Genomic DNA, 10,936 nt, shown 5'->3' with positions numbered 1-10,936 from the left:
TGAATGCACAGACGATAGATAAACGGATGGATGGCTGGGTGGATGGATGGACGGACAGATGTCTGACCCGACAGCCCACAGCCTGGGAGAACTGACTGGGTATCTCAGCCCCCCTTTCAAAGCTTTCACCCAGAGCCCCCCCCATAAGGGTCCCTGGACACCGTCCCACCCCCTGGAGCCCCTCTCCTGGGGCAGGTTTCCTGGGAGAGGAAACGCGGCTGAGTCACCCTTGCAGAATAGAAGGGAGGATGAGACAGGACATGTCACCCAGGGCAGCCGTAGCGACGACGACGACGGGTAAACAGACCCGCCTGCCCTGCTGAGAGGAAGGAGGCCGAGAGGCCAGCCCAACAGCCCAGCAGGTCGCGCCCCAGCTGTCCGTCCGGCAGCTGCTCGCCCCCAACCCCCGGCCATCGCCTGTCCCGGGGCCACGACCCAGGGGTGAAGGACGCGGTGAGACGGCGAGACACACACACAACCGGGATGGGGGCCCCCATCCCGGTTACTTACGGTCCCAGCATAAACTGATGTACGGGGCAGAATGTTAGAGTTTGGGGCGCAGACACCAGCGTGTGACTGGGGACATTTCTGTGAGGTCATGGCGAGGCTCTGGCTTGGAAGGCTGCGCGACGAGGTTGGCGATGCCCGCGGACAGGGGAGGTTGCAAGGACCCCGCCGAGGGTGTCATGCCCGCCTGGGCCACGAGGTGGCGCCGATCGCCAGCGCCCGTAGCTCGGCCCGGACCGCCCTGTTCCCGGCGCAGGTGAGGGGTCCGGGGCCTGCTCTCCCGCCCAGCACATTCCGCAGCCCTAAGCTGCAGGACCGTCGCATGACAATGTGTCTGTGCAAAGCACTGCGTGAAAAAACACACACACACAAATGTAGTTAACAACAGAAAGATACGTTTGCAGTCCCATAATTTGTAACTGAACTGGAAATGTTTATTGTATATGATGGGTGGGAACGTATAATGGTGCGTTCGCTGTGGAAAGTCAGAAGGCGGCTCCTCAAAAAAGTGAACAGAATGACCTGTGATGCAGGCGTTCCTCTTCTGGGAGTGGATTTAAAAGGATTGCGAGCGCAGTGGCAAAGAGATGCTTCCACACCCGTGCTCACAGCAGCCAACAGGTGCAAGCAGCCCACGAGTGGATGGATGATGGGTGACTGGATAATGGATGATGGATGGATGATGGATGGATGGATGGATGGATGGATGGATGGATGGATGGATGGATGATGGATGGATGGATGAAAACAATGTGGCTCATCCACACGATGGAATATTACTCAACCTTAAAAAGGAAGGACGTTCTGACACCTGCTACAACTTTGGGGACATGGTGCTCAGTAAAAGAAACCAGTCACAAAAGGACAAATCCTGTATGATGCCACTTACAGGAGGTCCCTAGAGGAGTCAGATGCAGAGAGACAGAAGGTAGATGGTGGTGCCATGGGCTGGGGAGGGGAATGGGGAGTTGTTTTTCATGGGGACAGAGTGTCAGTTTGAGCAGATGAGAACGTTTGGGGATGAATGGTGGTGACGGTGGCACCATAGTGTAAATGAATGTGCTTCACGCCCCTTGAGCCGTGCACTTAAAAATGGTTAATGTGGTCAATTTCGTTAGATGTATTTTACCACAAGTTCATTATTTTTATAATGCATGTTTGTTGAATTGTATGCTTGCTGTAAAGACTTTAGAAAACATACCTCAGTAGAGAAAACACACAGAGGAGATGGCACAAGCAGTGACCTTGACCAAGCTCGCACTGTGTTTGGTCAGTGAGATTGGGGGACACCTCCCTTGTCCGAATGGGGTCGGAGGTGAGGGGCCACCAATAGCTATAGAAGGAAGCACCGCCTGGCTAGCTATCTTAGCCCTCCCGGCCGTGGCTACCAGCTGTCAGTCTCCTCCCAGGCCAGCCGAGCACCCAGGGAGGACAGCAGGTGACTGGGATGGAGAAGGAGAGTGGGGAAAAGGCAGACCCGTGGCCCGGAGCCCATTTCTGCCCCAAGACCCTGAATAAACCACTCTCCCTTGCCCCATCGTCACACCTTGAACGCAGAGTGACCGCAACACATGCCTTTCTCCCAAGACCTGCGTGACAACAAAAGGGGGCCACGTGTGCGGAAGCGGTTAACCCAAGAAACACTGACACGTCTAGACCGATGCAGGACGTGTGAGGGAGGGACCCGGAAAGCACAGGGCCTTGAACAGGCTGCCACCATGGTCGTCCCGCCTGAAAAATAGATGTCCATGCCCCTTCACTGACTTTGAATCGTCTGCTGCGAGCTGGTCAGGGGAAAACACAGTTTCATGACCGAGAACAAAGTAGCAATGGCCGTGGAGGAAATGAACTTGGTTTTATGTAACATATGTAACAAAGCAAATGTTACAACAGGCTATTTACAACCAGGCACTTTTTTGTTACTTTGAGAAACAGATTCTACAAACAGGGCCATAATGTTTTAGATCAAAAGAGGGACATAAAGGTCGGTGAAAGCTTTTTTGTGTTGTTTTTTTTTTTCCTTGGTAGAACTTTTTCCCATTAAAACCATTAAGTTTGGTCTGGAATTATTACCTCCTTGGACCAAAAGCACATTTTTTTTTTTGTCTCAGGAAGAAGAAACAATTATGGTATTCAATTTGCGGCTACAAAGATGTACTGTAATATGAAGTAATAAAAAAAGAAAAAAACAATATAAAGTAAGAGTTGGACAGATTAAATTACCTAATAGAAATCTGAGCGAGGGAGGCAAGACCGCTTTATTGGGGAGCTTTCACGAACATGCAATCAATAAGAAAGTTTATACTTCCTGTTTTATGATTTGATTAAAAAATTCTTCCATTTATTAAATAAGTCCACCTCATTCTGAGAAGTAATGAAACAGCTGTGGATCTCAGGTCATTTTTCTTCAGAGAACAGTCAGCATCCCACACGACCCCCGCCTGCCCACGTTTATATATTCCCGCCCCAAACGCCGACTTAAAGACTGAAACAACTGGTGAGTCTACCTCGGGGGTGACTTACGTCCGTTATCATTGACTTTCCTTGAAGGAAGTGGGAGAAATGACACCGGGACACGCAGGTGCCAGAAATCAGAGGCCTGCATTACCCAAAATGTGTCACTGCAGGAATGCAACTGCACGGCTGTGATTGAGGACCATTTCTATGTCCGGGCTGCAGGAACATAACAAAGAGTTTTAATAACAGGGACTCGGTATCTGAGCTGGGAGCCCCTGGGCCACGCTGTCTGACCTGGGCCCTGACTCCCCAACTGGGGGTGCTCAGCTTGCATCTCTGTAAGGTGGCCGGGGGCACCTGACCCTTTGAGAGGGGTGGAGGCATCAGGAAGACTCAGACGCCCAGATGTAGTAACAGGGAGCGAACCTCTGCCCACGTGTCACGGGCCCAGCCTCAGGTCTCAGCCCCACCACCCCCACCAGACGTCACGGAGGCCCAGCTCCTCAGCTGTGACTTTAGAGGGATGACAGCACCTACAGCCAGGCACCGTCCGTCCAAGTGTCAGCTGCCCACCATGAATAGGCCACCATGCTGCCCATCTCCCACGTGGTCCTTGGCCGGCAGCTCACACCCTCTCCTGGGCAGGATGGGGAGCAAAGGGGAGTACAGCAACCTCCCTCTCACGGGGTCCCCTTGGCAGCCACCACCTCCAGGCCGCAGTGACAGACAGACACACACAGACACACACACACTCACACGCACAGGCACACACACTTACATACACACACATTCACACTCTCACACGCTCAGTCACACGCACACACAGACACTCTCGCACACACGCACACACTCACCTCCACAAATACCCCACTCCTGCACCAGAGCTGCAGACAGACAGCAGTGCTGAGCGGTGGCGTTGAGGGCTGACATTTTCCCAACTAGGAAAACACTGACCCTCAGAACTGCGGCACTGGACTCACCCCACCTCCCTCACTTCTGAGAGGGACAGGGCTCTGTTCTGGCAGCCCCACCTCTCGTCAGAATGTTCCAGAATTCGGATAACTTCTCCGTGTGGCAGGAGTGTCCACAATACCCACGGGTGAGGAGGCAGTGAGAACATCGTCATTTATGAACCAACATCTCTTTTTTGCCAACTCACCTCTCCTCCGAATCAGTGTTGTTTAAATGCATAGTGGTGTTTTTTTTTTGGGGGGGGAGGATTGCAGTCTTGGCCTCAGCAGCTAAACACACTCCTGTTTCCTGCACAGACAGCTTCGGTGGTGCTGTTCCCGGTGTGTGGACAGAGGCCGGGGCTCTGGCACGTCCAGGAGAAGCTGCGTCAGCCCCAGCTGCCATCACTGTCTCCAGAACACGCCCTGTCATCTACCTCATGATTCCTTTACTGATCACACCATTTACTAGAAACCTGCCCTGTGCCGGGCCCATTGTAGGGGCTGGGGTCCCAGCAGTGGGAGAAACAGACGAAGCCCCTCTCCTCAGGGGGGACGTTCTAATAGGGGCTGGCGGGGTGGGGGCTGCTACAGTGGGCAGGTCACACCCAGAGTCTGCAAACACCTCATCTTGGGTCACACACAGCGCTGACTCCATTCCCTGTAAAATCTTCACGAGGACTTCCATGCCCCAGCCAGGATGTACCTGCCACCACATGGGGGAGGCCCAGGGGGGCCCTGAGCTGAGGACCCAGAGCTGAGAGGTGGGGACGTCCAGGAAGTAGAGCCTACGAGGCAGTTCCAGGCAGGAGCCAGCAGCAGCCCTGGGAGAGACCCCACACGTGTCGAGACCCCACACATGTGTCCCCCACACGCTTCCTTCCCTTCAGTAACAGGCCAGCCTCTCACAGAGCCCTGGAGGCCGGCTCCCGTGGGGAACTGACTCACTACAGGGGGGAGGAGGGAGAGTGGGGGACCAGTACCCTCTTTGTACAGAAAAACACACCCCTGCAGGACACAGGAAGCAGGAAGCACGGTCTGGGGCCCCGCTGGGGTCAGGCGCAGCTCTGTGAGGTCACCGTGGGATGTGGGCCTGGACCCGGGGTTCCAGGACAGCAATGAGAGGGGTGGCATGACCACAAACATCGGGGTGCTCACCACGACATGGGTGGGGTGCCGACAAGGGCCCCCCAGGTGATGGCACAGCAGCAAGAGTGTGGGGGACCAGCCACCGCAATGCTCTGCAGGGAGACGTGACAAGCCCTCTGCATCCAGGATCTGCCACGAGAAAAAGAACCGACGTTGCCGAAAGCCACGCTGGCCGTACTTCTCTCTGTCTCTCCACCCCCAGAGCAGTTTCCTGCCCCCTGTCAGAAGCTGAGTGGACCAAATCTGAACACTAAAAACATCCACAAGCGTCGGAGCCCCTCCGCCTGCCCACCCCTGATAGCCAGGCCACCCCACGCCCCCTTCCTCCAGCTGCCGTCCCAGAATAGCGCTGGTCAGCACGGCCAATATCAAGTGACGGGCGCACAGGTGTGGCCGACAAATGCCGTCTGCAAGCTGCGTGCGGGATGTTTTTAGAGTGTTGAAATCCAGTCCACTTGTGCTGTGGCCAGAAATAAACTCCCGCTCGGAGGCGAGGCGTCCGGGAGTCGTGGGCTGGGCAGCGTGTGGCTGACCTGCTCTGTCCGCACGGATGGCCGCAGGGCACCGAGGACCCCCAGGCACCCACACCTCACCTCTCATGTCCCCATCTGTGCCTCCAAGTCACCTGGTTGGCCGGGAGGATTCATATAGAAATTTTCATTAAAACCAAAAAAAAAAAACCAGTCTCCTCTCGTCCACACCACTGTGTCATCTGTGTCTGCACCACAGTCTTCCTTTTGAATTCAATTTATTGAAGGAACTAGTTAGTAACTTTGCATGCGTTTCAGGGGTGCATTATAATTCCACACCCTTTCGTCTACTGCGTGCCCGTCACCCAAAGGGCCCTGTCTTCCCTTCACTGTGTATTTGACCCCCTTTACCCAATTTCCCTCTTTCCAGCCCCCTTGCCCTCTGGTCCCTACCACTCCTGAGTCTGCCTTGGTTTGGTTGCTGTGTGTCTGTTACTTTTTTGTTGTATAGTTCGTGTTCACTGCAGCAGAGTTGACAGTAGCCACGGCCTGGAAACAATGTTTCCTTCAGGAGCACCAGCGGGCCTGGAAACAATGTTTCCTTCAGGAGCGCCCACGGCAGCCCAGGTGTCCTCTCACCCCCCTGGGACGTCCAAGGACTTTAATCCCGGCTTTGGCTGTGTCTTCATGGGGCCAGGACCCCACGTTCGCACCCCCAGCACCCCGCCCGAGGCCAGCTCTGAGCTGCAGCGGCCTTGGGGTCAGGCCTCACGGGTCAGCACCGGAACCATCCAGATGGACACGCTCCCACGCCCGGACAGGTGAAGGGACACCGTCTTCCATTTACGTGCAGAGCCTACAAGACAGGGGCGTCCAATGCTGCGGGCACAACCCCCTGAACGCAGGAGGAGATGAAGGTGTGCCCCACCCAGGAAATCTGCGGGAACCAAGGTGTCTGTGGGTAAAGAAGTCACGCTGATGTGGACAAGGGGCTCTCAGCATCAAGGCGATTGCCCCCCACCCCCCACGTCCTCCCTACCTCCCCACTCCCACCCCCCACCCGTGAACATGACAGCATATGACAAGCCCAGCTGGGGACACCCAGCCTCCCTGGGGGTGAGGCCCATACTCACAGGGTAACGAATCTCTGACGGAATCTCTGAGGGGCCAGACGCAGCTCCCAGCCCAGGGGAGGGACAGCCCCGCTCGCCCCCTGGGGGGCCCACCCAGAGCCATCCTGGGGACGCTCACTCCGTGGTGCAAGGCACGGGCTCCAAATCCATATGTGAATCGTGGAGACATCTTCATAATGTGTGACGTCATAAAACAGATATCAGAAAAGAATCAAGTTGCATAGAACACAGCGAACCATGGTGCTGTATTATATATAATATGTGCAGGTGCGTGGGATACCCATGTGATGTAGCACCACTTACTACACAATGTTAACTGTGTAACATCCATCTACGGCAGGCAGGAATACATATTTGCAGTGCAGCACTGTCTTGTGTTAAGCACATAATGTGATATTGTTATATGCATACATGTATCAGGTAAAATTACATTATATAAATGTATTCATATAAAATGTAGTGATTATATATCCTAAAATTATATGATATATTATGCATTGTGTATTACATGTATATTATGTGCATATGAGTATAACACATAATTATAACACATATTATTTTATCTATATATGTGAGAAAGTCTTTGCTGAGCTCCACGCTGATGAGAAGCTTCACACTCCACTTTGCAAACAAGTGCTGTGCTTTGTTTTAAAGGAAACACATCTCCCTATTATCTATCCTGTGTCATTCACCTCTCTGCCTGTCATGTGTATAGGGACGTCATGTATCACCTACGTGTATCTCTCTATTATCTCTATCTGTCCTCTATCTCTCATCCATCAGCTCATCTATCTGGCATCTATGTGTCTTATATCGCTGTGTGTGCAAGGAAATCCGACTCAGTATTTGAGTCACTTCCCAAGGACTTAGTTGTCACCCGTCTCAGTGCCTTTGCAGAGAAAGAACTTAAATTGGTTTAGGCATTGCAATCGGGTTTGGCTTCAAAGTGGGTCAGAAAGGACCCTGAAGTTAATAACCCACTTCTTCCCAGGAACGCACTTCTGACTCCACCACCCTCCCCACCGGTAGAAAATGGCAACTTGACAAAAAGTTCACAAACTGGAGAGGTCAGTGAAAGGCTCACGAAACAGTGCGTGTCTGTCGGGAAGTGCCTGGTGGGGCGGCCGGCTCAGGGTTAACTGTTAGCTGCGTACCCGAAATTCTGGAGTCCCGAGAGCAATGCAGCTTTAATGCCATGCGTGGCTGTCATTTCCTGAAATTTGCTAGGACATAAGTGTGGGGACAGGAACGGGAGCCCTGAAAATAACCCGACTCATGTGTTGCCAACACAAGGCCTGGGTTAGGCTGTGCTCTGCCAGGCGTGCCTTCCAGCAGCTCCCGGGGACAATGCAGCTCACAGCTGTGTCGCGCTGCTCATGAACATGGAGGTGGCGGTCAGAGCAGGCCTGGGGTGCCTGGGACAGCCACGTCTGACCAGTTTGTGGCCAGACAGCCCCCCACCCCCCTGGGCTGTATGTCACCCAGGAATTCTGTGACAGAGAAGCCGGTGCCATGCTGCATTCACTTCCCGCTGTCGCCCACTCTGTGAGTGTCAGGGGCTCCTGTCACAGACAACCACAAACTGGGGCTTAAAACAACGTAAATTCATCCTTCCCCAGGCCTGGAGACCAGGAGTCTGCCATCAAGGTGTCCCAGGGCCACGCTCCTTCCGGGGGCCCCAGGGGACGGTCCCTCCTGCCCCTTCCAGCTCCTGGGGGCTCCAGGCGTCCCTGAGCTGGTGGCCGCCTCCCTCCCATCTCTGCCTCCGTCTCCACGTGGTGTCTCCTCTGTGTCTGTGTCCCTCCTCTTCTGTCTCTGATGAGGACACTGTCATTGGGTTCAGGGCCCCCTGATCCAGGACGACCTCACCTCAGACCCCTGACTCAGTCCCATCTGCACAGACCCTGTTTCCAGATAAGGTCCCATTTCCAGGTGCTGGGGGAGTCACTATGTGCACATTTTGGGGGGGGGACACAATTCATCCCAGTGCCCCCACTCACCTTTCATCGATTACTCCTGACCCAGGAAAGACATTTAGAGGTTTCCATGTGTGCACTCACACACACACACACAGACGCATGTACACACACACTCAAGTGACCCCACCAGTGACTCGAGTGTCTACATCACGTCCGTCATGCTCACTGTTCATGAGCTTGACTGATCCGCAAACACGCGTGCAGGCAGCTCACAGCGCTCGCTAGCCCACAGCTCAGACTCCGAGTCTGTGCTGACCCAGCGTCCCCTCTGCCCCGCTTCAATCGTGACCTTACCTGTGACCTTTACCTCGGAGCCAGCACGACTGTCCCCTGCTCAGCTGTGCGGGCCACCACCTTCCCGGGGCCCCCACGGCCGCCTCCTCACCTGTCCTCCACCCGCACTTCTCCACACAGCAGCTCTTGTCTGTTCCTTTTCAGGGGCTTTCTTTAGCAGCTTTATTGAGATAGAATGCACATACCACACAATTCACCTGTTTAAAGTGTACAATTCGGTGATTTTTAGTGTGTTCACAGAGTTGTGCAGTCGTCAGCAGAATCCATTCCAAAGCATTTCATCACCCCACAGAGAGAAACCCCACAGCCTTCAGCGATGGGGTCCCTAAGTCTCCAACCCTAGGAAAACACGCACCCACTTCCTGTCTGTGGCGGAGCCTGTTCTGGACGTTTCACATGAATGGAGTCACACGCTGGGTGGCTTGGTGTCGGGCGTCTGTCACTCGCTGAGCAGTGTCCTCAAGGTTTCTCCATGTCGCAGCGAGTGTCAGCGCCTCCCTCCTTTTCCTGACCGACTAATATTCCACCGTCTGGATGGATCCCCATTTTATTGATCCCTTTGTCTGTTGATGGATTTTTGTATTGTTCCCAGTCTTTGGCAATCCTGGACGATGCTGCTGGGAACACACGTGTGCAAGGATTTGCACAGACGTGGCATTTCATCTCTAGCAGGCACATACCTAGGAGCAGAATTGCTGGGTCACATGGCAACTTCATATTTAACCCGGTGAGAAATTGCCAGACTGTTTCTAATGCCCTCTCAGAAATACAAGCCAGATGGTGTCCCTTTTCCATGGGACCCCCAATGGCTTCTTGTCCCACTCCTACGAGGCTTTGCTGACTGGCCCTGCTCAGCCACCTGCCACCATCGTATGTCACCTCCCGCGGCCCGTGGGCTCCTGCACCCGGCCTTGGTTCTGCCCAGACACATGGATCTCCTTCCTGCCCCCCACCCCACCCCCAGCTGTTGTCTCTGCCTGGGACCCATCCCCACATTTTCGGGGCCGACTCCTAAGGCCTCATATCTCTGAACGACTCAGCTGAGAGGAGCTACCCAGACCCCCTGAAACACAACACAGAGCCCAGCTCTCTGCCGAACGGAGCAGCAGCCACGTCTGCCCGGGGAAGGGGGACCATCCCGCCTTCAGCCTGTGTGTGGTACCTGGTCCTTAATCAGGCAAGTGCTCACACCTGGAAGGACAAACGTGGGCACTCTCTGCGTTCTCTCCGGGTGGGACACACTCGCCATTTCTGTTGTCTTTACATTTCCCAAATTTTCTCCCATCAGTTCCTATTACTACCTTTGCAACCAGAAAAAGAAAAAAAAAGTTTTCTGTAATATGGTGATCTAAATCCCTAAACCCCCTAGGCTATCAAAAATACAGCTCCACGTCACTTAAAAAATATATATGCATGTCAACAACAATGCTCCAAGGGAAATATGTAGGTCTCAAGCAGGACAAAAAAAACCAGCTTCTGCCAACATACCTGAAATTGTGCTGACTGAGAGAGAAGAAAGTATCGGGTCCGAAATCCTAAGAGTTTCTGCCTCATTTAAGTTCGTGGTGAAAATGTATGTCAGAGCAAAAGTCCTGTATCTAAGGCTTTAGTTAAACTGAAGGATTATCTAGGAAACATCTTTTTTTTTTTTCCTTAAAGAAAAATCTGCACACTCTCTTGTAGAAACACCCGTTCCTGAGGACAGGAAGAGCACATTCCTTCTTTTTATTTCCTCTACTTATTTATAGCCTAACCTTGTCCAAAAATAATGGTAACACAGATTTATTTTTAGCACAGCAGTGCATTCTTATTTGGAACACAGAGAAAATATGTTTTAAATTAGTTATTACTCTACCTCTTTCTCAAAAACGATTTTCGCTTTTTGTATTACTTTCTGGTCTTTTTTCGGAGGTTGTTTTTATAGACCCTGCATTTTGTTTTGCTGTTTAGCTCTTCGTGTGTATATAACAAGCATATGGTCTTCCTCCTCCTTCTGC

The 10,936-nt window shown here is 53.1% G+C and overlaps 1 protein-coding gene across 4 annotated transcripts; it reads right to left on the bottom strand.

Moving 5' to 3' along the window:
- Positions 1–2,219: 2,219 nt before the first annotated feature.
- LOC109439277 (uncharacterized) lies at positions 2,220–10,697 on the bottom strand. 4 transcript variants are annotated; one of them, XM_088794871.1, is made up of 4 exons: positions 10,428–10,694; positions 10,102–10,240; positions 8,953–9,619; positions 2,220–6,488 (listed from the first exon to the last, which is right to left on the bottom strand). In XM_088794871.1, the coding sequence occupies exon 4, from the start codon at positions 5,661–5,663 to the stop codon at positions 4,587–4,589; it is 1,077 nt and encodes a 358-aa protein (XP_088650997.1). In that variant the 5' UTR covers positions 5,664–6,488; positions 8,953–9,619; positions 10,102–10,240; positions 10,428–10,694; the 3' UTR covers positions 2,220–4,586. The 4 variants fall into 4 exon arrangements, with proteins under 4 accessions (XP_088650997.1, XP_088650996.1, XP_088650998.1 ...); XM_088794870.1 differs by lacking the exon at positions 10,102–10,240 and having other exon boundaries at positions 8,953–9,136; positions 9,295–9,619; positions 10,428–10,683; XM_088794872.1 differs by lacking the exon at positions 10,102–10,240 and having other exon boundaries at positions 8,953–9,553; positions 10,428–10,697.
- Between the last annotated feature and the right edge of the window lie 239 nt (positions 10,698–10,936).

The sequence above is a fragment of the Rhinolophus sinicus genome, chromosome 18 (assembly GCF_057876585.1).
Source record: "Rhinolophus sinicus isolate RSI-liver-muscle chromosome 18, RSI-T2T, whole genome shotgun sequence".
Taxonomy (NCBI): domain Eukaryota; kingdom Metazoa; phylum Chordata; class Mammalia; order Chiroptera; family Rhinolophidae; genus Rhinolophus; species Rhinolophus sinicus.
This window is presented reverse-complemented; position numbering and strand designations above follow the sequence as displayed.

What these genes read in the sequence shown, in the direction of transcription:
- LOC109439277 (XM_088794872.1), bottom strand. Translation starts at nt 5,663, where the DNA reads ATGAGAGGTGAGGTGTGGGTGCCTGGGGGTCCTCGGTGCCCTGCGGCC.